This window comes from Falco peregrinus, chromosome Z, assembly GCF_023634155.1.
Source record: "Falco peregrinus isolate bFalPer1 chromosome Z, bFalPer1.pri, whole genome shotgun sequence".
In the NCBI taxonomy this organism is placed as follows: Eukaryota; Metazoa; Chordata; class Aves; order Falconiformes; family Falconidae; genus Falco; species Falco peregrinus.
Window position 1 is genome coordinate 48,949,869 of NC_073739.1, and position 22,401 is coordinate 48,972,269.

Here is a 22,401-nt window from a genome sequence, read left to right on the forward strand (position 1 = left end):
CCAAGACATCTGGAATGAGTATGTGTGAGCCTGGCAGCCAGGAAGGAAAGCTGAAGCCTTGTAAGGGCAGAGGGTCTTGTCCACATTCAGAAAATAGCAGGAAGCAGGCTATAAAAGACTGCAGGGTTTTTCTCACCTTTGTCTGAGGGTAAATAGCATATGCTAATCTGGACCCTTCATGGCATACCCAGAGAACTAATCATTCTTGCCTATGCTGCTGTTTTCCAAAGGTTTATCCTCTTTTGTATTGCTACAACTCAGCTTTTTTAAAAGGATGGGCTTTGGCCTGTTTCTGACATGCTCCCCTCCCCACCCCCCCGCTGGGATATGACCATTACACAGCTGTCCCTCTGGCTGCTACTCTTTGACCTATGTGGCATGGGTGGGCTGACCACCACTTAAAACCTCACTCTGATTTTTTCCAGAGTCCTCAGGGGAGTTCAGCCAACAGAAGGATAGCAAACAACCACAACCCCTGAGTTTATTCAAGCCTGCATGTTTATTGTGTTTCCATTACAGGGAAAGGAAGTTTGAGAGGTGAGCTCCAAAGAGCAAAGGAGAGAAAATGGAGACTTTTCTAGTTCTGCAGCCCCTGGGATGGGAAAACACTCACATCCCAGCACTTGTCCTCCGAATGCCACTAGTGAAGGTATGATCCATTCTCTTTCGCAGGCTAAGCTACTTACAGCGCACAGGTTTTCACATTATGGCTATTGCAGAGTTCAGTCATGGAAGTATCAAGAAATGTACCTCAGAAATAAACAATCACATATGAAATTGTGAAGTTTTCTCTAATTCCAACCAGGGCTCATCTTCCTTCTTTGACAACCAAAACTGGGCGGAGCTTTCAAGTTTTTCTTGAAAATAATGGAAGATAAGTGCAAATAGTGGGACAAGAGGAAGGGATGAGGAGTGCTGAGAAGATGAGGACTTCCTATGACCACAGTCCTCAAGAGCAAGGACTCAAATAAAATAAATAAATACATACAGAGACAAATAAAACTAATATTCTTCTTGCAGACAACTACTTGGATAGTCTTAGTCCAGAAAGGCAGATTCCTCCTGTATACACTTCACTAGCAGAAGAAGCAACAAGAGGTTAAAGGTAAGACTCCTTACTGTTGAGGTATTACTGTTGAGTCTAGAAAAGGTGCACTGTACCTAAAAAGCTTTACAAAAATAGTTTTCTGACTGATACTTTGCAAAGGGTGTTCTTCCTCTGTCTTTAATATGAAGTTTCCACTATAACAGGGCATTATTTGAAACTAACCTGTACAGCTGTCCCTACAGTTTGCTTTAGGGAAGATAAGCAGTATGTCAGTGAGTAGCAACTTCATTTTCCTTTGTGCTTCTGCCTTTAGTGACACTTGTAAGCATCAAGATAGGAATAGAATGCAGCCAGCACAGGGATGAGCAAACACATCACTGCACAGCATTGCTGTGAGGGGTGGAAAGTAGCAAGAGCATTTCATTCAGTTTTGCTGGGTAACAGTGAACGACAAAGGACAGAGGGCTGAGTGTGTTTGCCTTGCAGAAACAATCACAGAGACTGAAAGTCTGAGAGGTGCCAGGTGGAAACAGAACTCATGTTGCTGGGCAGGCAAGTCTTTAGATAGTGAATAGTTACCCAAATCTATTCTTTAGCTTTCCCCTCCATCACTGTGCATGTATCCAGCACAAAAAGGCTACCTGGGATATGCAGCAAGCAGAACTGTGCATGTTAATCAAGATAATTTTGCTAAACCAGGAGCTTTTGACGAAGGAGGCATAGCAATACAAGGATCTAGCAGTGGTGACTGGTTTACAATGCCACGAGTCATAAAGCAAGGTAAGTATAACCTCCAGCATACAGATGAAATGGACAGGAAAGGAATGTTTAGAACAGTTGAAAAAACTTCAAGCTGAAACATCAGAGAGAGAAGGCCATACAAGGCAGGATAGTAATGTACTTTAAGTTACTATTCAAAATCTGTTCTGACTCAAGAGTGACTAATGGTATATGACACTTTTCAGACAGGTGCCTCTGTTAGAAGTCTTATGGTCTGAAGGACAGCATGGAAAAATGCCCTATGAAACAGATTTTTTAAATTTGTTTCGTCTTTCATGTCCAACTGTATTTTCAATAACAGCTTGGGCCAGAATGATTGAAGCTTCTGGTATCTGAATGAATATCTGCACAATTCCAGTGCTGAAGTCAACAGAAAGCTTCCTAGTGGTACTGATGTGATCCAGATTACTTCTACATCCCATTTGGAAGTGAAATTGCCTACAGCAATCAAATTGCCCATTCAGAAATGCTGTTGGCTTTTTGAAGCTTGGAGAAAATCCTCCAGCTGGAACTCACAGGCATCTGCAAGACTCCTGAGTGGAGTTCTGGGTAGGAGTTACCTTAGGATTATTTCTGGAGAAATCTGGGACTGACTGCATTCTCCTAACTATGTTTAAGAAATCCTTTCATCTCTGTGAACAAAGTAGTGAAATTATGTCAAGTGAAATAAGGCCGATTTTCAACCTTGAAAAAAACCACACCACTGTTTGTGGTATAACCAAAATAGATTTTCATCTTGACATGATTCATATCAGGGGCCAATTAAACTCTAATGCACCCAGAATGATTTTGTTTTTCCTTGTCTTACAGCCAGTATCTGTAAGTTTAAGCTGAGAACATAGATTTTGACAGTGTTTACGCCTTTCATAAGAAGTTAAAGAGCAATATAAAATTACTTCCTAGGCTCTGGTAATGTTCTTTTTCATTATCTCCTGTTTTTAGGAAACCTTGTCCAGGCTTATCAACACCTGTCAGGAGCAAGTGTATACTTTTGTCCCTTGACAGCAGGAGTAGTTTTAGAAAATGTCATAACCAATCCTTATACTTAATATTTCTCATATAAATATTTATTCTGCTGTCCTGTTGACTCTCAGTAAAGATGTGTCCTTATATGAGACAAAACTCCAAGATCCAATACATGCATGGTCCTATACTACAGGCTATACAACACTGTGATAACAACATAGCTAACAACGATGAGATTAACAGGTACCTCATCTGGATCTGGGACAACTCTTAGTTGCTATGCTGGCTCAGGGCATCCTGAAATGACTAGAGGGAAAGTACTAGAAGAAAAAAGACTGTAGCTTTACAAAGCTGTGCGAAGAGATTTTTTTTCATCTGGATATTCTCCACATAATTTCTGTATATGTTGGTTTGCTTTCTAATTATGTTCACTTAATTCTCACGTTCTAATTTTTCTTTTATTATCTGATGTTACTGCATCAAACATTGCACATTAATTTACTATGATTTGATGGTCATTTCACTGTTAGTGCCTTCTGGGGAACTTTGGCAAACCACATAGCTGTAAACTCCATCTACTCTGAAGAAGTCACTAGGATAAGACACATTTGCTGACTGAAGCAGTAGTGCATGTTACTCTTCACCTTAGAATTGATCATTCTAAGTAGAATGATAAAAAGAAATATTAAAAGGTTAGACAATCACAACCCTGATGCTAAACCAAAAAATCTGTGCTTATATTAGAAGGAAAATTATTTTTATTGTCAAGTTCTTCAACAGGTTTTATGAGATGATCTATTTCCCAGAAAAAGGTGAGACAGCTGATGGAAATCACTCTGTTCCTAGACCTCTTCCCATATGCAGCTCTTTTTTAAAATTGTTTTTTAATTATCAACAATATTTGTATGAAAATAGGATTCTAATTCCTGTAAAATATTTCTTTCCTCATTACTCACTCTCATTACCTGTGTAACATCTCAACTTGTGGTTTATGACTTTATCATAATTTCAACAGTATTAATCTCTGATGTCGTATTTGACATTTTCTGCAGAGGCAGTAGCAGAAGATAAATGCCCATGAAAAAAAATCATAAATTAAGCAATTTTTTTCTATATCATAGAAGATTCCAATATACAGTAAAGTTACTAGATTGCAAAAAGCCTTCTTCCGGGAGATATGGTAGTGATTCTACTGTGACACTGCTAAAATTTTCCATTGTGGATGACTTTGTCCTGCTAGATAGGCTGCATAAAATTGCTGGAGATTATTTTCCTCTCAGAAAAGGCACTGTATTAGTGCCCCTGACCATGTTGTCCTCCCTTCCTGTAGTTTTCTGATGCAATAAGAACTGTGGCAACTTTGCTTAGCCACGTCCCGTTCATTTCATGATGTCTTCATACTGAAGGGAAATGGCTGCACTTCTTAAATCAGCAGTCATTGTCTACATCTATGGGGCTTCCCCATCTGCAGCTGAGAGAACCCAGAAATCTAAAATAATTTATGTTCATATACTACTTAGCTTCTTTCACACACTGGCAGTGCAGGTGGCATGCAAGGGCCTCGGGAAAAACAGTACAGTTTTCATCTCCTTGTGTTTGAAAGGCACTGAACATTGGTCTGATTGCAAGTGAGTGTCTAGTGTCTATGTTGAAAGGGCAACAGAATTACTGAATTTATTCCGTCATGAACCACTAGGAAAAAATGATACTGTATTTTTCTTTCATGAATCCCACTGAAAGTAATCAATAAATTGGAATCCCAGCCTAGTATTTGCACAGCTATTGTGAATGTTTTGCTAAAGGACAAACGACCAAATAATGAAACTTGAGCCAAATACTCTTTTCACTTAATAATTTGCATAGAGGTGTGGTTGGCAGCGCCTGAAGAAAGAAAACTGACATTCACTAAGTGCTTGAAGTGAGTAAAAAGTGTAAAAAAAAGAGCAGGATATTTGGATATTTGCAGTGCAGATGCTTAATTAGGGTAATCTGAAATAACTGCTAGGTATAAGAAGCTAAAGCAAGGGTGTAAGGGACTTCATATAAATCTCCACTGCAGATACTTGAGTAATACTCAGCACGGCTCACTTTGCATTTTATAAGCTGCTCCCTTCCCCTCCTGTTCTCCCTCACACTGTGCATGAAGGTGTAATGAATCAAAGGTTTGGCCCTGGTTCTGTAGAGATTTCCCAGATCTCTCTCTCTGCCCACCCCTGCTTCCCGTACCAACATTCCCACCAACTGCAACACACAGATAAGATCAACTTTTTTTGGTCACCGTTGGAGAGAGGAAAACTACTGCCATAAGACTGAGGGCTATTCAGTCTCTGGCTGGAAAACAGTTTCAGGGAGAACCCTGTTTCAGCAGAATTCCTCTGAGTTCTGGCACTCCCAAGATGAAAAAAGAAAAATCAGTAAGAGTGTGCTAACATACTCTTAATTTGAAAAAAAAGTTTGGAAGGAAAAGAAGGAACTGGAGTGGACTTTAAAAACCTCATCAATGAGGAAATAAGTCAGTCAGTCCATGCTTGTATATTCTCACCAAACATGCCCAACAGATAGGAATATATATGTTTTTTTGTACCCGCACCATACTGTGTATTTTTAACAAAGATGCCTGTTGTATCTTCTAGATTTTCTAAAGCCAATACACTTTTCTTGTTGGTATTGATAAAAGGAGGGAAATTTCTATGCTAGGAATTAATGGAAGTGAAGAAGTTTGCCCAAGTTCTAGGAAAACCTTGCCTTCACCCAGCTGCACCTGGAGACACTAACTTAGCAAAGAACCCGGCAGAAATCTATAGCTGAAGGCATCTGCATGGGAAACCAAGTAATTTCTCACCTGCAACCTGGCAGCTGATTGTAACATTTGCTCTTTGGATTGTTTTCACTGTGCTTCCGATATCCACAGTAACAGCTGGAAATTCAGTGTTTATCACAGTAGCTCTTGATGCCTTTATCAGTGGCTTTCCTGCAGAGAAGAACCAACATGATTTATCAGACCAAGCACACTAAGCTTGCATGGGACAGATGGCCTGGGACACTCTGGGACACCCACCTGCTTTTTATAATATTGGTGTCACCAAATTGCATGGGAAAAGCTGTCTTGGAAAAAGAAAAAGCATGCTTAGAGCAGAGGCAGGATAGCATTAAAGCCATATGGACACAAATAAGAACCAGCTGGATCAATAAACACCAGCACAATTGAGGCTGCTGCAGCAAGATGTTTGCGTGGTACTGCAACCAAAATACCACCCTTTGCCAAAGGCCAAACACAGGGAAAAGAATCCTGAGTGATGGCTACAGGCACATTAATAGTGAGGGAGGTTTACAGCAACCTGCAAGCTGTTTCTACACATCAAATGTGTTTTCTTTAGTCTATAGTGGAAACACGGGGATTGGGAAGACCACACCATAACCAGAAAGTTTTCTCATAATGGCTAGTGTCAGAAAATGAGGGACATAAACAAGCTACTTTCTGTGAGCTAACCCATTTTGTGTTCCTAAAGCCCGTAGTAACGGTGCTATGCATTAACATTGTTCGTCTCTAACAGATACCTTCTTTGCCTGCAGCAAACTTTCCAAATTGTTTTCAGTGTGCTTCCAACATAGGTGACAGCAAGCAAGTGGGCCAAGGTGTTCTCCTGCTGTTGTCCCTGACCATGTGGGATTAGCTGTGGAGTTATCTACCAACAGGGGCTTAAGGAGCCTTCTAGTACTCCTTTCATAGGAGTACTGTAAAGGCATGACTACATGACACAAAACAGTTCAGAGATACTCGGGCTTAGCTCTGAGAAAGGGGAGTGAAGCTGCAGAGCTGACAGAGCTGAGTTAAGGCAGGCCCCTGCCCCAGAAAAGATGCTTTGCAGGCAGGATGATGGATGGAGGGGTAGAACACGACATCACTTCAAATGGTATGGGACTTGGGTGTTTTTGACTTGTTGTATTTACAAACTCTTTATCCAAAAATCTATAAACACATTTTTTTCCCCTTTAAATGAAGTGTCAGATACAAAACAGGTTCAGATATCATTTGCCTTCAAAAGCTGCAGTTCTAGGCTAATGTCTACCGCTGGCTTCATTTGCATGTTAATTTGAAGGTGGTCAAGGAAGAAAATATGTAGGTGAGAAAAAAAAAAAGTGGATTTATTGAGCTCATGGGGAGTCTTGAAGATTGAATTCAGTCCTAACTATAAATTTCTGCATATATTTCCAGGGCTTTTAAAATATTCATTTTATCTGGAATTCCTGTCATATCAGTTTGGGTTCTTTTTTTGTATTTTTTTTATTTCTCTTTTGGTGCTTTTAATGCCTAAGAATAGCAAAGTAAAATATTACATTTTATTGTTGAAATATCTCTCAAGGTTTTAATGTTTTGCGGCAAAGCCTAAAGAAAAGAAAAGAATTCTTCAGCTATACATCAGCCTTTTATTTTCCTGATTCGTTTCCCCAATCTCATCAAAAGATTAAAAATCTTTTAGCTGTTCAACCCATAAAAAGTAACAAACCATTGATAAAAATGGAAGCATATTCCACTATCTTTTTTTCCATGCATGTGTTAAATGAATCAGAAAATTCTTCAATGAAAAAAGCTTTCCGCCCCACTCCTGATGCCTCTAAGGACAGTCTCAGCTTTCCAGGTTTTTTTTGAGAAAGTACTTCCATTCTGCCAGAAAGTTTGTTGCTTTGTTCCAAAACCTGCTCAATATCTCATGTTGATATTTATGGCCTCATTTTATAAAATGTTCAGCTCTTTGTTTTGGATGTGAGATGGAAGTGTATACCAGTTCCTAAGCAGAGTTCAGCTTGAGTCTGGGGTGCATGAATATTAATTCATCTAAAAACAGTTAAAAGAACAGCCTTGATAATTAATTATAATAAAACAGCTATTAGTCTTCCTGTGCCACATGGACACCTAATGCTCAGTTTATTTTTCTGTGGCTTCACACAGTATTGTCTCCACACAAATTACGTCGTACAAAACTGGCTTTTAAACTCACTGAAGCAATAGGGATAGAATAGTACTTTTGACTTTAATAAATAATTTTTTATTATAAATTATTTTAAAAATATTTTTTAAATCTTGTATTCAGCTGCTTGCTGGTGCAATAAAAGAGGATTACTATGGAGTTGCTCCTAACTGTCTTAGCAGCAACACCACTGCCCTGCTGCCTGGAATTCAGCAAAGATATTGCTGATCTGCAGTAGTGTACAAAGGATCAGTATCTTTGTTTTTGCCTACATGTAATATGTAGCTCTGATGCAGATCTTCCTTTTCCACTCTGGGGGATTCAGCTGTTCTCCTTCTAAAGGACAGACAAGGTCTCTTTCCAGTTGGTTTACTGATCATCAGAACTTCACTGCAGGCCATTGCTTCATTCTTAGATTTTCCTTATGCTCTTCTTGCCTGAAAGTTTCTCTGTGCTTGGTGTAAAAAACCCTCAAACTCATCAACTGCTATTCCCTCCTTTAATTACACATGGATACATTGGCAGCTGATGGTCATTGCCTGCACCTTGGAGGCCTCCAAATACTTTCACATTCTGAAGCAGTAAAATGGAGAGGTCTGAAAAATCAATAAGCTTTCTAGCATTTCTAATGTGTTTCCTTTGTGATAAATAGTATCCTCCTTCTCCAAGACCTCTCTGCCTTGTCACAGTCCTTGTCTGTCTCTTCTGCCTCTTCATCTTACTCAACAGCTCCTCATTCACGTTTGCTGCTCTGCCTTTCTGCTGGTCCTGATGTGGTTGTGAGCCTGCTGACATTGCCTATCAATGAACCTTGAAGAAGCTGGATTCACGCACTACCTGCCCTTGCCCTTGGCTTTTATTCAGGTGTGTTTTCTTTAGAACAGAAATCTAAGCTAACAAAGGATATTTAGTCTGCTTTAGAACTCACCTGATACTAGGTAAATATAAACCTAGAAGTTAATTTTTTGTGAACATCTGTTTCCCAGCAATTGAAAGTGTCAGCCATTCTTCTGCCACAATGGATCAAATATGATACAAGGGCTTGATCTTGCAAGGGCCTGGCTCTTCAGCTCTGCTATTTTTCAGGCTTGCCTAATATACATCTGAATAAGTCCTTCAATGAGTCTGTTAGACTTGAAGAGATCAGTGATAGGTTTAAAAGGAAGCATACAAATTGGGAGGCTTGGACTGCGCTGACCATATAGGCTATAAATAACCAGGATGAGAGCATAACAGATGGAGCAAGTGAGAAAAAGCATCAATCTCTTGCAGAAATCCACAAATCTCACAAACTAACTGTGAAAGCTGCACTATGCCTCAGGGTTTTCCAGAGTTCATGCCCTGTGTTTTCAGCAGTATATCTCTGTTGACCCACCTTGCCCACACAGCATCTTCAGCCACCTGTTCCCTAACAGTTTCTGTGCAGAATCACACAAGTGGCAAGGACCATCCTACAATCACAGAGAGTGAACAATTTACCTGCTAGAGTGACAGCAATAGAGACAGAGTCAGATCCCAGGGCATTGGATGCATTGCAAGCATAGAAACCCACATCAGCTTCCACAGGTGCTAGAATCTGCAAGGAGTCATCAGGCTGAAGTAGCATCCTGGAGTAAAGCAGAAAGAAACATTTAACGGTCTTTTAGTTTGCGTGAGCATGAATAAACTTACTGGGATTTTTTCAGGTTTACTTTTTTTTTTTACAGTTCAGGCCTTTAAAAATTTTAGTCTTGTTCCCAGTTCTGCTGCTGATAGGTGTATTAGAGAAAGATTGCTGAGTATTTAGAACACCTGCCTGTGGTTGTGAAACCTCCTCTGCTGCTGTGTCACTTCCTGCATAATGCTGAAGGAGTCGCCTAGCCTCCCTGTCTCCCAGTTCTGCAAAGTAGTAGCACCAAAAGTAAAGAAAATGCCGAATTATTGCAAGGGAAAATTCATGAAACCTGCTGAAGAAGGCAGGAAGAAGTGAAGTGAAGCACAAGCTCAGCATCAAAGCCTGAAAGAGGCTCCACATTCTTTAATTGCTGAGCAGTTTGTACAAACCCATCAGTCTCATGGCTCCCCTAATATTCAGTGAATACAGAGGAATGAATATTCAGCTCCTCCTTGGGCTGTACCAAGTGTTTCTTTCCTCTGCCACTAAAAGGAACCTGCTGTGATCTCAGTGTACTGCCCTTGGGTAAATGGGATGAATGAGGTCTTAGAGTTCTTAAGAACTACTTTTCACAGTCAGTTTTGCAGTAGTATAACCCCACCAGGTCCTGACATATACCTGTTTGAGCAGGAATTCAGTCCATGGGCTCTTGTCAACGCATATGTACCCTTAATTTCAGCACAGTTATGTCATGGTTATTGTTCCTTTCTCTTTTAATTTTTTAGCTGAAACTGTTGATAAAACCTAATCACAAATTATTTTTCTCAGCAGCAACTTTCAGCAGCTGTTGTACATGAACTCTTGGTTGAGACTATGATTGGCAGAGACAAGGGTGAAAGTGGTGGGAGGATTATGCCTGTAAAACACATGCAACAAAAGTCTGCTCACAGATCCTGGAATAGATGAGTTTCTCTCCACTCCCGCCCCTCCCCCCTCAGTGAAAACTGGTGTCTCATGGACAAAAATTCAGCAGATACTTGATCTTGCACAACACTGTGGGTGGTGGATCTCTAAAACAAACCAGATTAGGACCACCAATCAAAATCTATTATAGGAAAAAATGCAGAGTTAAAATTCTTTTTTGACCATTTTTTGAGTAATAATGGTAAATATTATTATTAATAAAAGGAAAGACCTGCCTTTTGTCAATGAAGCTTTCCAAGCGCCTAGAAAAATTCACATTTGCAAAACAGACATTAATAATTTTTAAATTGCATTTTGCTTGAACAGCAAAAAACCCTCAATAGTTGAAAGAATTCCCTCCCCACTTCTGCTTTCAAGGATCATTTCTTTCTTACCACTTAGTCATAAATAGGGCAGACTTCTAGTTAGCCACTGCTAACAGTGCCAGAAACTGATGAAGTAATTTACTTACAAAACCAGTGTTAGCATGCATCAGTAGCTCACACATAAATTTTTTAGTTTGACACCGACTGGTTCAATCTCTACATGGAATTCATTAAAGCTTCAGAATTTGTCCCAAATTACACTAGCATATAGCAGTTAAAAGCTGGGTGTGTTCTGCCTGCATGTGTGCAAATATAGTATGTAAGCTGATCAGTCACTCCTACACCAAACAAACAACTACAACCCAATATAAAAAGTTTTTAGAATTGTTTCTGTCACCTTTAGGTTGAGGAAAGACCTTGCTTAATATTGCATCTTCTAAAACGCAAGGGATCATAATTTGTTTGTTGTTAATCAACTGCTGATATAAATCTCTGTCAGCTTAAGTCACTTCAAGATGTAGCGCAACTATTTTTAGAAATAGAAACAGGACAGGTAGGTACCTGCCTTGAAAAAAAGCCAAACCCCAACACTGCTCCATCTTTCTATCTTTTCAACCTGTTTTAATGTCCTTTAGAAACAAAGCTAATGTCCGTTTCTTTTCAATAATGCGGTTGTGTGTCACAACTTGGCCTAGCTGCTTTTCTTGAAAGCAGATCTTTTATTATCCCTCTTTGTATAGAATTATTTTGGTTGGATTCCCTATTTGCTCATAGATAGCTATTTTTGTTAAGTATTGGGTTGCTTGTCAGTGGTGAAAAAAACACCAGCTGTAGCAATTCTTTCTGTCAGCAGCATGTCTTCAGAATCTCATTTATGGACTTAAAATAATATAGCTTGATGTTTAATCAGTTTCATGTCAGTTGTTCCACACTGCATCCATTGTGTCCAAGACAAAAAAAAATTATAGGACTTATATCTGTGACTAATTGAGATGGCACCTCGCAAACACCTAACTCTGTATCACCTACTGTTTACATTCTGTTTCATGTCCATTTATAAAACACATTTCTGTTTTTGGAAAGTTGAATTATCAAGTACCGATGGGTTTCCAGTGGTGGAATTTACAGCTTACTTGGAAGGCTTGCTAAACAATGCATAAATCCCATAAAGATTTTTCACTTCTAAAATGGGTTCGTAAGGAAGTCATCTGAATTTTCTTTGAAATAGAACATTTTCCAGCATTTACGGAAGTCTCCAGACTTTGGTATAGATGCTAGCAGGCTCTGAAAGTGCACTGAGAACCCATGCTGGTGTTAACCTGACACTTTAACCTTAGGAGAGATTATAGACACTCGTGTTAAATAGGTACCCAGGCTGAATACGCAAATTCAAGTCAAAGATCTTTTACTGGAACCACACATATATTTTCAACTGCTGCAGCTTTTTGTGTTATATGTTTTCATTCTATTGAGTAACTGAAAACCAACACTTTTTTGGGGCCTGTGTTATATCTTTTTGTGACAGTACCTAAACTAAACTAAGAAATTAATTTTGCAAGTGGAGCTATGTGGTGGGAGTCATAAATACTTCTAGTGGGAGTCCTAAATACTTCCAGGTGGAGGGAACAGCTCATGGAAAGAGGCAATGGGAATAGAGCCATGTGTTGCTACATCACTGGTCCAGATGAAATCCATGGCCACAACACATGAAAGTGCGTGCCTTTATCTTGGTATTTGGTAATACACAATACAGATTGCTATCACCCAACCTAAAACCAGCAGCCTACACTCTAAAAATCACAACAAAAACCAGATACAACTGGAATCTCAGTATACTCGGTCGGACATGAGCTGAGGGACTTCAGCACCACTCTCTGACCTTCCTCACCAAAGGTGTCTCTCTTTGATACTGGTATGGGAAGACCCATCTCTATTAATTTTCTTACTCCATTAAGAAGGAGGAGGGCTAGAAAACTGGTTTCTCATATCCATTCAGAGGCTGGCAATGTGTGGAGAAGACAAGCTGCAGAGCTGAAAGACAGCTCAAGCATACCAAACACCACCGCATGCAGATGGCCTTGCAGTTTGCAGCACTACACTGTGACACTGCTTAAATCGTGGCTTTCATTTGTACAGCTGATTGGCAGCCAGCAAGACTATTCTGAGCCAGGACCAGAATACCGCTGTTAAGAACCCAGTAAAACATCCACAACCCAATTTTTATATGTACCATGATTTCTAAACTTCCATTAACTGAAAAGTTACAAATGCTGACTATCTCTGAAGCCCAGTGCTTCATGTTGGATCAACCTCACCCGCCAACCTGGAGTGATGAGTACAGAAGGAAGTTCATAAAGTGGAAATGGCCTCAACCTTTAAAGCAGAGTAATGCTACTAACTGGCAAATAAACCATACTTCCCCAAGTCTTTCCAATAGAAATTTTGAGCACACATATTTGCCTGATAATTCAGAAATACAGCACAGCATTTAATGCTATTTCAGCCAAACTGAGTGAAAATAAAATGGTTGAAAGGCATTGTAAGATTAAAAAGAAATCTAAACTAAAACTTCAGAAATTGTAAGACTGTTTTATTGTCATCTAAATGAATCTGCTCGTTGCTACACCATGGCTGCTTATATGGTGTGAGATAAACTTGTAATTTTCTCATGAGTGTAGTGTCTGGCATTAACCATGTGGACTTTATGTAACCTTCATTCCCTTTCAAGCATACCACAGAAACTACAGTCATTTCAAAAACAGAAAAAAAGAAAATTAATCCCTTAATATGGCACAATTCCAACAGGATGTAACCACTGGCAATAAAAATCTACATGTGAAACTTTTGGAGGGTCATGAGGATATTTTCACGGGAATATGTCAAAACAGAAGGACACTACAGGCCAAAGCCTTGATTGAGACTGTATGTCATTTCTGCAAAAGATACATACTTGCTCTTAGTGTCCCTTCCCCCTGCAAAAGTTACCATATTTTGGTAAGAAACCTGATACACTTACTAGGCCTCAGACACAGAAAATGAGAGATAAGAACCTGGAAATTCAGTACATTAAAGAAAACAATGATTTTGGAGTGATTCTGTTGCTAAAACGAGAAAGGAGCTAATAAACTATTGTATAACTATGCAGAAGGAGCAATTGTACTCAAGACTTTACTGCATGATCCACAGACACCACACTGGAAATTAATTTTTGACTCCATCTTTTCTAATTTCCTAAGCTAACCCTATGATTAAATGCAGATGTCTTAACTGAGGTCAGTATCTTATGCAGAAAGAGCTTCTATCAGATGCCTGGACTGCTTTGTTGTACAATGTTGCTTAATATAACTGCCTCTTACACTCTGCCCATCCTTATATACCAGTTTCTCACAGAACAGAACCAAAATGTGAGCTCAAGTATACATATGAGAAAAATGTATGTTATCAACACAGTTAAGCACACAATTAGCACTGAAAATAGTCTTTTCATGTGCTTTCGCACATAAATGAACACCATGGAGTGATATGCAGGTAAAAGCTACCCGAAGGAAAACCAGCATAATTTCTGTGGTACACTGTTAAAAACATTTTGTTGCTCATGTTCTCAGGCTACATCTGGGGCCAGCACACTGGAGTTTGAACAGACAAGGATGCACTGAGTCACATCAGAAGGCTAGTGCTTGGAGATCAGTGTGCTGAGACGACAGCATAGCTGCAAATATCCATGAAGTATGGTTCCACAGTTTCCAGCCTCTATTGGGACATACACAGAGAATGGTGATGGTAATGCCACCTGAGGTTTGTCCTGTGGTGATTTTACACGTACATACACATGTGGAAGGCAGAAGCCTTTCTTCCTTCACCTTCTGCTACCGCAAGCATGTCAGATAGACCCTGCTGGGGCACTATGAGAAATTAAATTCATATCTCCAACAGAGGATAATAATAATAATAATCAGTAATCAGTTTTCATATCTCAGAAACAGTCTTCATAGCAGAAACCTCCACCTTCAGACTGGGAAATACACTAAGGCTTCCAGTCTCCAGATGTGGAGTGCTCCAAGGGCTGCAGTAGGCACTTATCTATTTTAGTATTTTCTGAACTTGTCTTTTTGCTTAATGAAACACAACAGAAGTTCCTGTTTGCTGCTCCAGACCCACCCAGCATCCAGACCTTGTTGAAGAGTTACAGTGCCCTGTTTACCACTTCAGGTGTGTCAGCCTTTCTTTCTGCTATGAAATTGGACTACAGCAAAATATGGTTTTGTCCATGGGACTGACAGGCAGTAAAACATGAAAACTGGGGAGTCAAAATATCAATTATTTTCTTAAAATTTAAATAATATGCTTTACCTATCATTGTATTTCACCTCCTCTCCATTCTTAGCCCAGGTGATGGTGGGCTTTGGGTTTCCCACTGCTTCACAGTGAAGGAGCACACTCAGTGTACCACTGGCTAGGACCACTGTCTGTCCCAGGTGGGTAACGACCTCTGAAGCAGAAAGCTGTTGTGCTGCTGAAATCTTTCGGAGGATGGCAGGCTTTTGATGAGGTCTGTGCAATCCCTTTGCCACATCTACAGAGGTGGGAAGAAATGCTTCAGCAGATGAAGTCCTCAGGGAGCTGGTAAATCCAGAAACATGTCTGTGAAGAGGATACTCCACCGAGGTTGAATCTACTCTTCGCCTTGATGCTTTGAGGACAGATTCCTGGTGCTCCATGTGGCTCTTGAAAACCTCATGAGCTAGCTGCATGACAATCTGCTCAGTGTAGACATCTTTAAGCTCCTCAGGCTGTTGAGACAAATTCCTTATGATATCATCCAAGCGTTTCTGTTCTGTAACCATAGTAAATGGCAAGCTATACTCCCGGCTCTGGTCCTCCTCTGAGGATGCATTTCTCTCTGTCGACTCCTGGGTTTCCCAGGACTCCAGATCTTCCCCTGGCCAGCCCCTGTGCTGCAGCAGCCTTGAGACGATATCATCATACCACCTGCTGGGATCACTAAGGTGTCCTCGCTTTTCAGCCTTGCTTCCGTTGAAGAGAATCCCACTGATACGTTTCTCCTCTGTTCGCAAGGCTTCATTTAAGCTGGCTTTTCTCATGACCTCTCCCTCCCTAATACCAGCTGGCTGACCAGTAATGATCTTTTTGTTGCTTCCAATTAGTTTAATTACAAAATGCTCCTGGGCTGGCCCTGCTGTGCAGGTGTATGTCCCTGTGTCTGAAGGCTTCAAATGATGGATTTTCATGTACCCGTAGGGTGCAATAGTGATGTGAACTGAGCTGACGAGCCTCTTGTCATCCTTCTGCCAAGTGATCATTGATTTCCGGAACCTCCTTGTGGGGCATCGGAGTATAATAGAGGTTTTGGGCAGCAGGTAGGCATACCCACCCACAATAAAGTGTAGTTTCTTCTGCTTCCTTGTCTGGATGTAAACTTTCTTTATGGCCATAATATGGGGGCTTTGTTTATGAGCTGGCCTGTTGTGCCCTGAAATTATAATCATTAAAAATATTAGTATGTGATACCATTAAACAAAACAAGCAGTTTACTTTGGTGCTGACAGCATTCAACCCATTAGACAGTAATGGGAGAAACTGACCACCAGCTGCTGAACATTAAGTTGAGGCAATCAAAGTAAAAGGAACTAACAAGGAGCACTTTAGGAATGCAAAAGTGGTCCTGCCCAGGATACATGCAGAAACCAGAGCCAGTGACAAAGGCTTTAGAAGTGGGAGAAAAACCGAGTGGAATCAGAATCACAGAATGGTCAGGTTTGGAAGGGACCTCAGGAGTCATCTAGTGCATCCCCCTGCTAAAGAAGCTACAGCAGGTTGCAAAAGCTGCATCCAGGCAGGTTTTGAATCTCCAGAGAAGGAGACTGCACAACCTTTTCAATGTAGGTCTTCTTGTTAATGTATTTAAAAGAAGATTGTTTCTTAATAAATACATTGAAAAGACAAGTCTTTACTATTCAAACCCTCAAAGGCAACATGGTCTTGCAGCTCACGGTAGTAGGGAAGAGTGAAAGTGCTGCTACCTCAAGAAGTAATGTTGAACAGAAAAAAAACTCTCTGGACTAAGCTTAAAACCATGTTAAATACTGTTAAAGCACACTTGTTCAGTGTTTCCAGATTCCAGATCTCTGTGACAGAGATATTTGTAATGAAACACTAAAAAACCAGCATAGGTATATTATTAGTAAATATCATGAAATGTTTGGTCCCAGCTTTGGCTCTGAATGTCAGATCTTGTTTTCTCCCTGATGTACCCAACATTTAGCTGTTTCAGAGTTCATAGTCAGCTTTAATCTGAAGCAAGGCTGACTTTGCAACTTTTGCATACCCAGCTGGCTTACTGCAAGCCAGGGAAGGGCATACAGGGAGACTGTTGCTCTTGTGGAGGGCAACAACAAATGCATGAAATAATGACATAGAACACATGAAACATGTTGTATGGTTCATTAGAAATCCCACTTCACAGTGGCTTGAGTGACATAATAGAACATGTTTTAAAATGATCTTCCAAAAAATCCATTACCAACCACTTTCTAAGCAGAAAATTTATTTGCAGCTACCCTCAGCTGCTATGCTGTATCTCTGAGCCTCTACATTCCAGTTGTGAAATTTAGATCTAGATTTGGGTCAGAGTTTTGAGCCATTTCTTCCAGAGACTAGTAGTTCCCTTCCAGCACATTGGCTCAGACCCATCTCCAACAGTAAAATCTATAGCTCTCATCCACTGGCTTGCCTTGTTGCTAAACAAAGCACAAGACAGAAAAACTCAGCAGCAGCAGCCACTCTGCAAGACTGAGTAACACTAGCACAAAAGAAGGTTATGGAGCCTGAGACAGCATGAATTTCTTAGTGATGAGGATATCTGAGTGATGATTTCTTAGAGGAAGACCCCTTCCCCCAGACACTCCCAAGCATCTTTTCCACTTACTTGTACAGGTGCCTAGTGCACAGGGCCTGACCAAGGATGAGAATGGCAAAGGTGGGCACAGTGAGGAATTGATGATGACAAAACCTCCGGTTTTCAGCATCTTTCTGCAAATGGCATTTCGACCCTGGGTGCCCTCTCCGCAGCTCACTGAACACTAGGAACAGAATGAGAAATGTTAGGAACAAAGTGTATTAAAAGCAAAAGGGTGCTCCTTGTCACACACCCTCACCCCCACCTCCCATACCCACAATGCATACTCATACCACTGTACAGATCAGTTACAGCTTTCAAAATATCACAGTGGAATAAAGCAGAGCAGCCCTTGGCCGTTCAGTTACAAACAGCAGGGAGATGAAATATCAGGTATTTTCTGTCCTTTGAGGCTTTGAATCTTCCCATGCTCCCTTTAGCACCTTTTCTCTCAGATGGTGTCCCTTGTTCTAATATTGCTGTGCTGCAGTACAAAGTTTGTCTTTGCACTTTGTTTCTACATGTCTGTGTCTGCTGTCAGAAGACACATAGTCATTCTGGCAGTGAAGATGGTAATTCTATCCCCAGTCTGACCTCTCTCACAAGAGGTTGTGCTACTTGGTTTATGTTGACATCCATACAACTCACATTTCTGTGTATTTGTACTTAGTAAAATCAAAATCTGACTTCATTCTCTCCTCCCCATTTCAATTGAAAGTTGCCATGGTTTTGCTTTTCTTACCTTTAGTGTGTTTTCACCTCCTCATTTCATCTGTAATTCCCATTACCACATGTATACACCTACATGTAACAGCAGTGCATGTGTCTCACAGCTACCAACTTCACAGCACTCAATCCACTTCCCAGCACTTTTACAGGCTGCTGCCTGGGTCCCAGTGCAATGGCAGTCCCTGTATTCTCACTTTCTTTGATGCTGTATACATAAATGTGAAATAAAATAGGCATGCTGAATTCCATCGAACAATGCCCACCTGTGCATTGAGCACCACAGTCTGGTGTTAAAGGGTTTATACTCTTTTCTGTAAGCCATGTGTAGTAACTACCAGGCTGAGGTAACTCACTGGTATCTGAAACACTCATCCATATATTATTTGTAATAGATCTGCAACAGTAAAGTTCAAAGATTATGTTTAGGCCAGATTTTAGCCAGATTTTATATAGGATGTATCTGCGAAGTGCAACTCAATGTGGTCTCCTCTTGGCTATGAACAGGAGTTTTTCCAGCCAGCAGACACAGACATGTAGAAACCAAGTGCAAAGACAAACATTGTACTGTAGTACTTTGTACACCTACAGGGTGCAGGTGGGACAGCTCCATGAGATGACTGGTGTTTCTTTCACAAATAAGATGATTTCCACCTCCTTCCATGAAAGCGAACTGGGAGAGTGGTGGCAAAGATTGCAAGATGCGGAATGATTTTCATGCTTACTGACATTAAAAGGTCAAATTCTATTTTCAGTTATACTCTCATAAATATAAAGGGAATTTTTCTTAAGCCATATGGGGTCAGAAAAGGAATCTGGGGAAGTGCAAAATACTTCAGTAGAGTGAGTTTGGTTTTGCCATCCCTAAATTGAAGGAAGGAAGCAGCTAGCTAACATTGCAAGAGCAGTGTCCTAGAAAGAAAGAAGCTTGGTGTCTGTAGTGATGTGCCTATCAGAGGCTGCTGGAATCCCTTCTCTTCTCTGCATCATAAGGAAAGAATGGAGTGGCCTCAAGAGGAAAACACTATTGACATCAGAACAGCCAGGATTTGGAAAATAAAAGCATTTAGTCTGGGGGAGTAAAGATTACTCTTCATTGATGCATTGGATGAACATAAGCACAGGCATGGACAGAGGCAGGGTTTTATTTGGGCTTTTTTTTTTTTTTTTTGATTAATTGTTTGGCAGGATGGCTAAACCACATCTCTAAAGGCAATCTCCAAAGAGGAACATTGAGCTAGTGATCACATGGCCTACCAGGATGATAAGAACAGAATACAGGACAAAACTGGGCATGACATACTTTGTGCTGTCTGAGCTCATTTGGCTCCTCTGTCACAAGTGACCAAGGAACTTCATCACCCAGAACAGCACAATACTCATGCATACAACTAGCATACCTGTGTCCAGTCAGAGAGAAGCCACTCACTGGGACAATCCTCATTTTTGCAGGCTTGTTGGGTAACTGGCTTTGGTGTGGAGCAGAACGTTTCTGGCAGCTCTAACAAGCTTCCATCTGCCAGGCGCTGCTTACAAAGTGTATCTCTCTTTTGGATACCACTGCCACATGTCTGTGAACACTGTGGGAGATGAGAGTCAGCCACCTTACATCACACTTGCACCATGACAACTTGCAGCAAAAATTACTTGTAAATTTGGGTGGAAGTCAACACTCAGTTTGGGCCAAAAAGAAAATACAAAATACATAATACATTTTCAGATACATCAAACCAAATTTTTTTTTAAAATGAAAAAAATATTTTGGAATGTGGAAGCAGCTTATTTTTCTAATATTTAGAAAAAATACTTCAGCATTTTTGAAATGTTTTGTTTTCAGGCATTAGTACAAAAGACACAGAACAGTGGGTCAGAATTGCAGTATGGAGGTAGAAAAGTCATCCTTTCCTGTAACCACCAACTGGAAAATGAGGCACTTGCATGTGATGTGGAGGATCTATATCTAATGCCTCTGCCTGAGCTCTGACTGTGCTTCTGACAGTGCCTGAGTGAGTGGAAAAGTCTTCTCTAGTACTAGACCTTCATTTCCAGGATTTGATCATGCATACTGGATAACAGTAGCTATGAATGACATAGCCTGAACTAATTATTCAAATTTAGCTTGCTAAAAAAATGTTTGTATTAGCAAGAAAAACAAATGGAATTTTGAGAGTGTGATAAATAACTTTTGTTTTATCATTTTGCTTTTTCTTCCTTTTGTAATTTTCTCATTTCTTGTTTGTGACCTGCATGATATCTATTGCTAAGACAGCTCAAAACTTAACCATCCAGTCCAGAATTCCTGTCCTTGAAGATCTCTGGCATTACGATATTTCTTTGATTTTTAATTCACAGAAAAGGTGTATATCAACTGCAATCTGCTCTTAGTCTCAGTAATTGGTTTATAAGGTTAATATAATAAACCATTAAATACCTATGCAGCCTTTTTATATTTATGGCTGTCATGACAGCAGTGTGTATGTACTCTTTCCAAAAGGTAAGGAGGAAGGTTGAGTCACAGTAAACTGCAATGACTCATACCCAGAGGATCCATCTCGCCTCTTTTTAATGTAAATATCCCTCTCTGTATCCATTTTCTACCCAAGCAGGGCAGGAAATTTTAAACAAGCAGATTTAATAGCTTTCCTGAATCTTTTTTTTTTAAACTTGTTGCTCAGCCCTTTTTCCGGAGGATCTTTTTCCTGAGGCTGGCAACAGGCTCCCAGTTCTTCTGCTCAATCCAGCCAGCTCAGCTCCTTTTCTTCCTTCTCCTAGCAAAGAAGGAGGGGGAGCTTGTACTACAGTGGCATGACCAGGAGTTACTTATAGCTTGCAACTTGGGAATTATGTCTGAGAAGCAGAAAACCATATGAAGAAGTATTAAAACTTAAACTCCAGCAGTTAAAAAGGGACAGTTTTAGAGAATCTTGCATTTGTGAAAGGCCCTTCTGTCTTGCATAGAAAAGGCTGCATAAACTTTACTGCCAATCTGATTATTTAGGATACACATTTTCCCTGAAAGACAGAAAGGAAGTGTAGAAAGATGTGCTTATATTTGGTTTGGTTTGTTCTTCAATGAGTAAAAATAACTTTTGTCCTACTTAGAATGCTAGAAAATCTTAAAGGCTTCCAAAAAATGAAAAAAGTAAAACAATACTTTAGTTTTCAACAAAAGAAAACATTTATCAACCTTTCATTTGAGGACAATTCATTACTGAGGAGAGAGTAAATCAAGAAAAATGTGATTAAAAGTATTATTTCAAGATTGCCTAGGGACTGTCACCATATAGCAGAGCCAAAATTGGTTAGGCACTGTATAAATACAAAAAAAAAGCATGTTCCTTCTGCCAGTCAGTCAAATCCCAGGATGTCTCCCTGCCCTTCCATCACTACCAATATGACAAAACAGATCTTTTCTTACTTTTTGACCTTCAGTCACTTACATAGCTTTGTTCTGTGAAGAATAACTTGCTACTCAACACCAAACTCTATTGCTAAGTGCCAGAGAGAGCCAAATACAGTAATGAGGTTCCTCCTTGTCTGCAGGAATGCTCTTCTAAGATAGTCATGGATTATTGCACTGTGCTTGTACCTTTATTTCACCTCTGGAGCTTTCACTACTGTAGGGTATTTGCTGATTTTTCTCTAGTAGAAGCTTCCAGCCATGAAGTTTTTCCAGGAAAAGGGGTAATCAATGACAGCAACATCTGCTTGTATTTACAAGCAATGTGAAACAGCAGGTTTTTGAGGATCCTCATTTGGGCGTATCCCATCTGAGTAACATGCTTTCTATCTCTGCAATTGAGAAAAATCTCACAGCACCATAACAACAGAGAAAGATGCTTGGGGTGGTTTCACTTCACCCACTCAAGTAGGTTAAGTGTGGCTCTTGGAACTATGTCTCTCGATATTCCTGCTCCACACAGCTTCTGAGCAGAGCCAAACCCAGCCTCCCTGACGTTATTTTACAGGGGATGTGGTACTTTTCCAGGGTACCAGCTTCCAGAGTGGCATCTCCCCACATTGCTGCCTGATTATGCCTAGTTCAACAATTACCTTAAGCAAACATGAGGCAAGGCTGACACCAAATAAGAAGCTATACACCCAATTCTGCC

General features: G+C 40.2%; 1 protein-coding gene and 2 long non-coding RNA genes across 3 annotated transcripts in view; 2 read left to right on the top strand and 1 right to left on the bottom strand.

Moving 5' to 3' along the window:
- The window catches only part of ADAMTSL1 (ADAMTS like 1), a 192,338-nt gene that overhangs the window by 31,004 nt on the left and 138,933 nt on the right, over positions 1–22,401 (bottom strand). Inside the window, exons 17-21 of the mRNA XM_027792781.2 lie at positions 19,690–19,869; positions 17,594–17,747; positions 14,998–16,138; positions 9,244–9,371; positions 5,637–5,765 (exon numbers count right to left, since the gene is read on the bottom strand). Coding sequence (XP_027648582.2) covers positions 5,637–5,765; positions 9,244–9,371; positions 14,998–16,138; positions 17,594–17,747; positions 19,690–19,869 — 1,732 coding nt within the window. The remainder of the gene's footprint in view (positions 1–5,636; positions 5,766–9,243; positions 9,372–14,997; positions 16,139–17,593; positions 17,748–19,689; positions 19,870–22,401) is intronic.
- The window catches only part of LOC114013323 (uncharacterized), a 36,013-nt gene continuing 14,071 nt past the window's right edge, over positions 460–22,401 (top strand). The window contains exons 1-2 of the long non-coding RNA XR_003556236.2: positions 460–649; positions 1,021–1,105. This is a non-coding gene — a long non-coding RNA (uncharacterized LOC114013323). The remainder of the gene's footprint in view (positions 650–1,020; positions 1,106–22,401) is intronic.
- On the top strand, positions 8,492–15,118 carry LOC129782757 (uncharacterized). Its single transcript, XR_008744824.1, has 3 exons — positions 8,492–8,628; positions 14,253–14,856; positions 15,032–15,118. It is a non-coding gene; the product is annotated as an uncharacterized LOC129782757 (long non-coding RNA).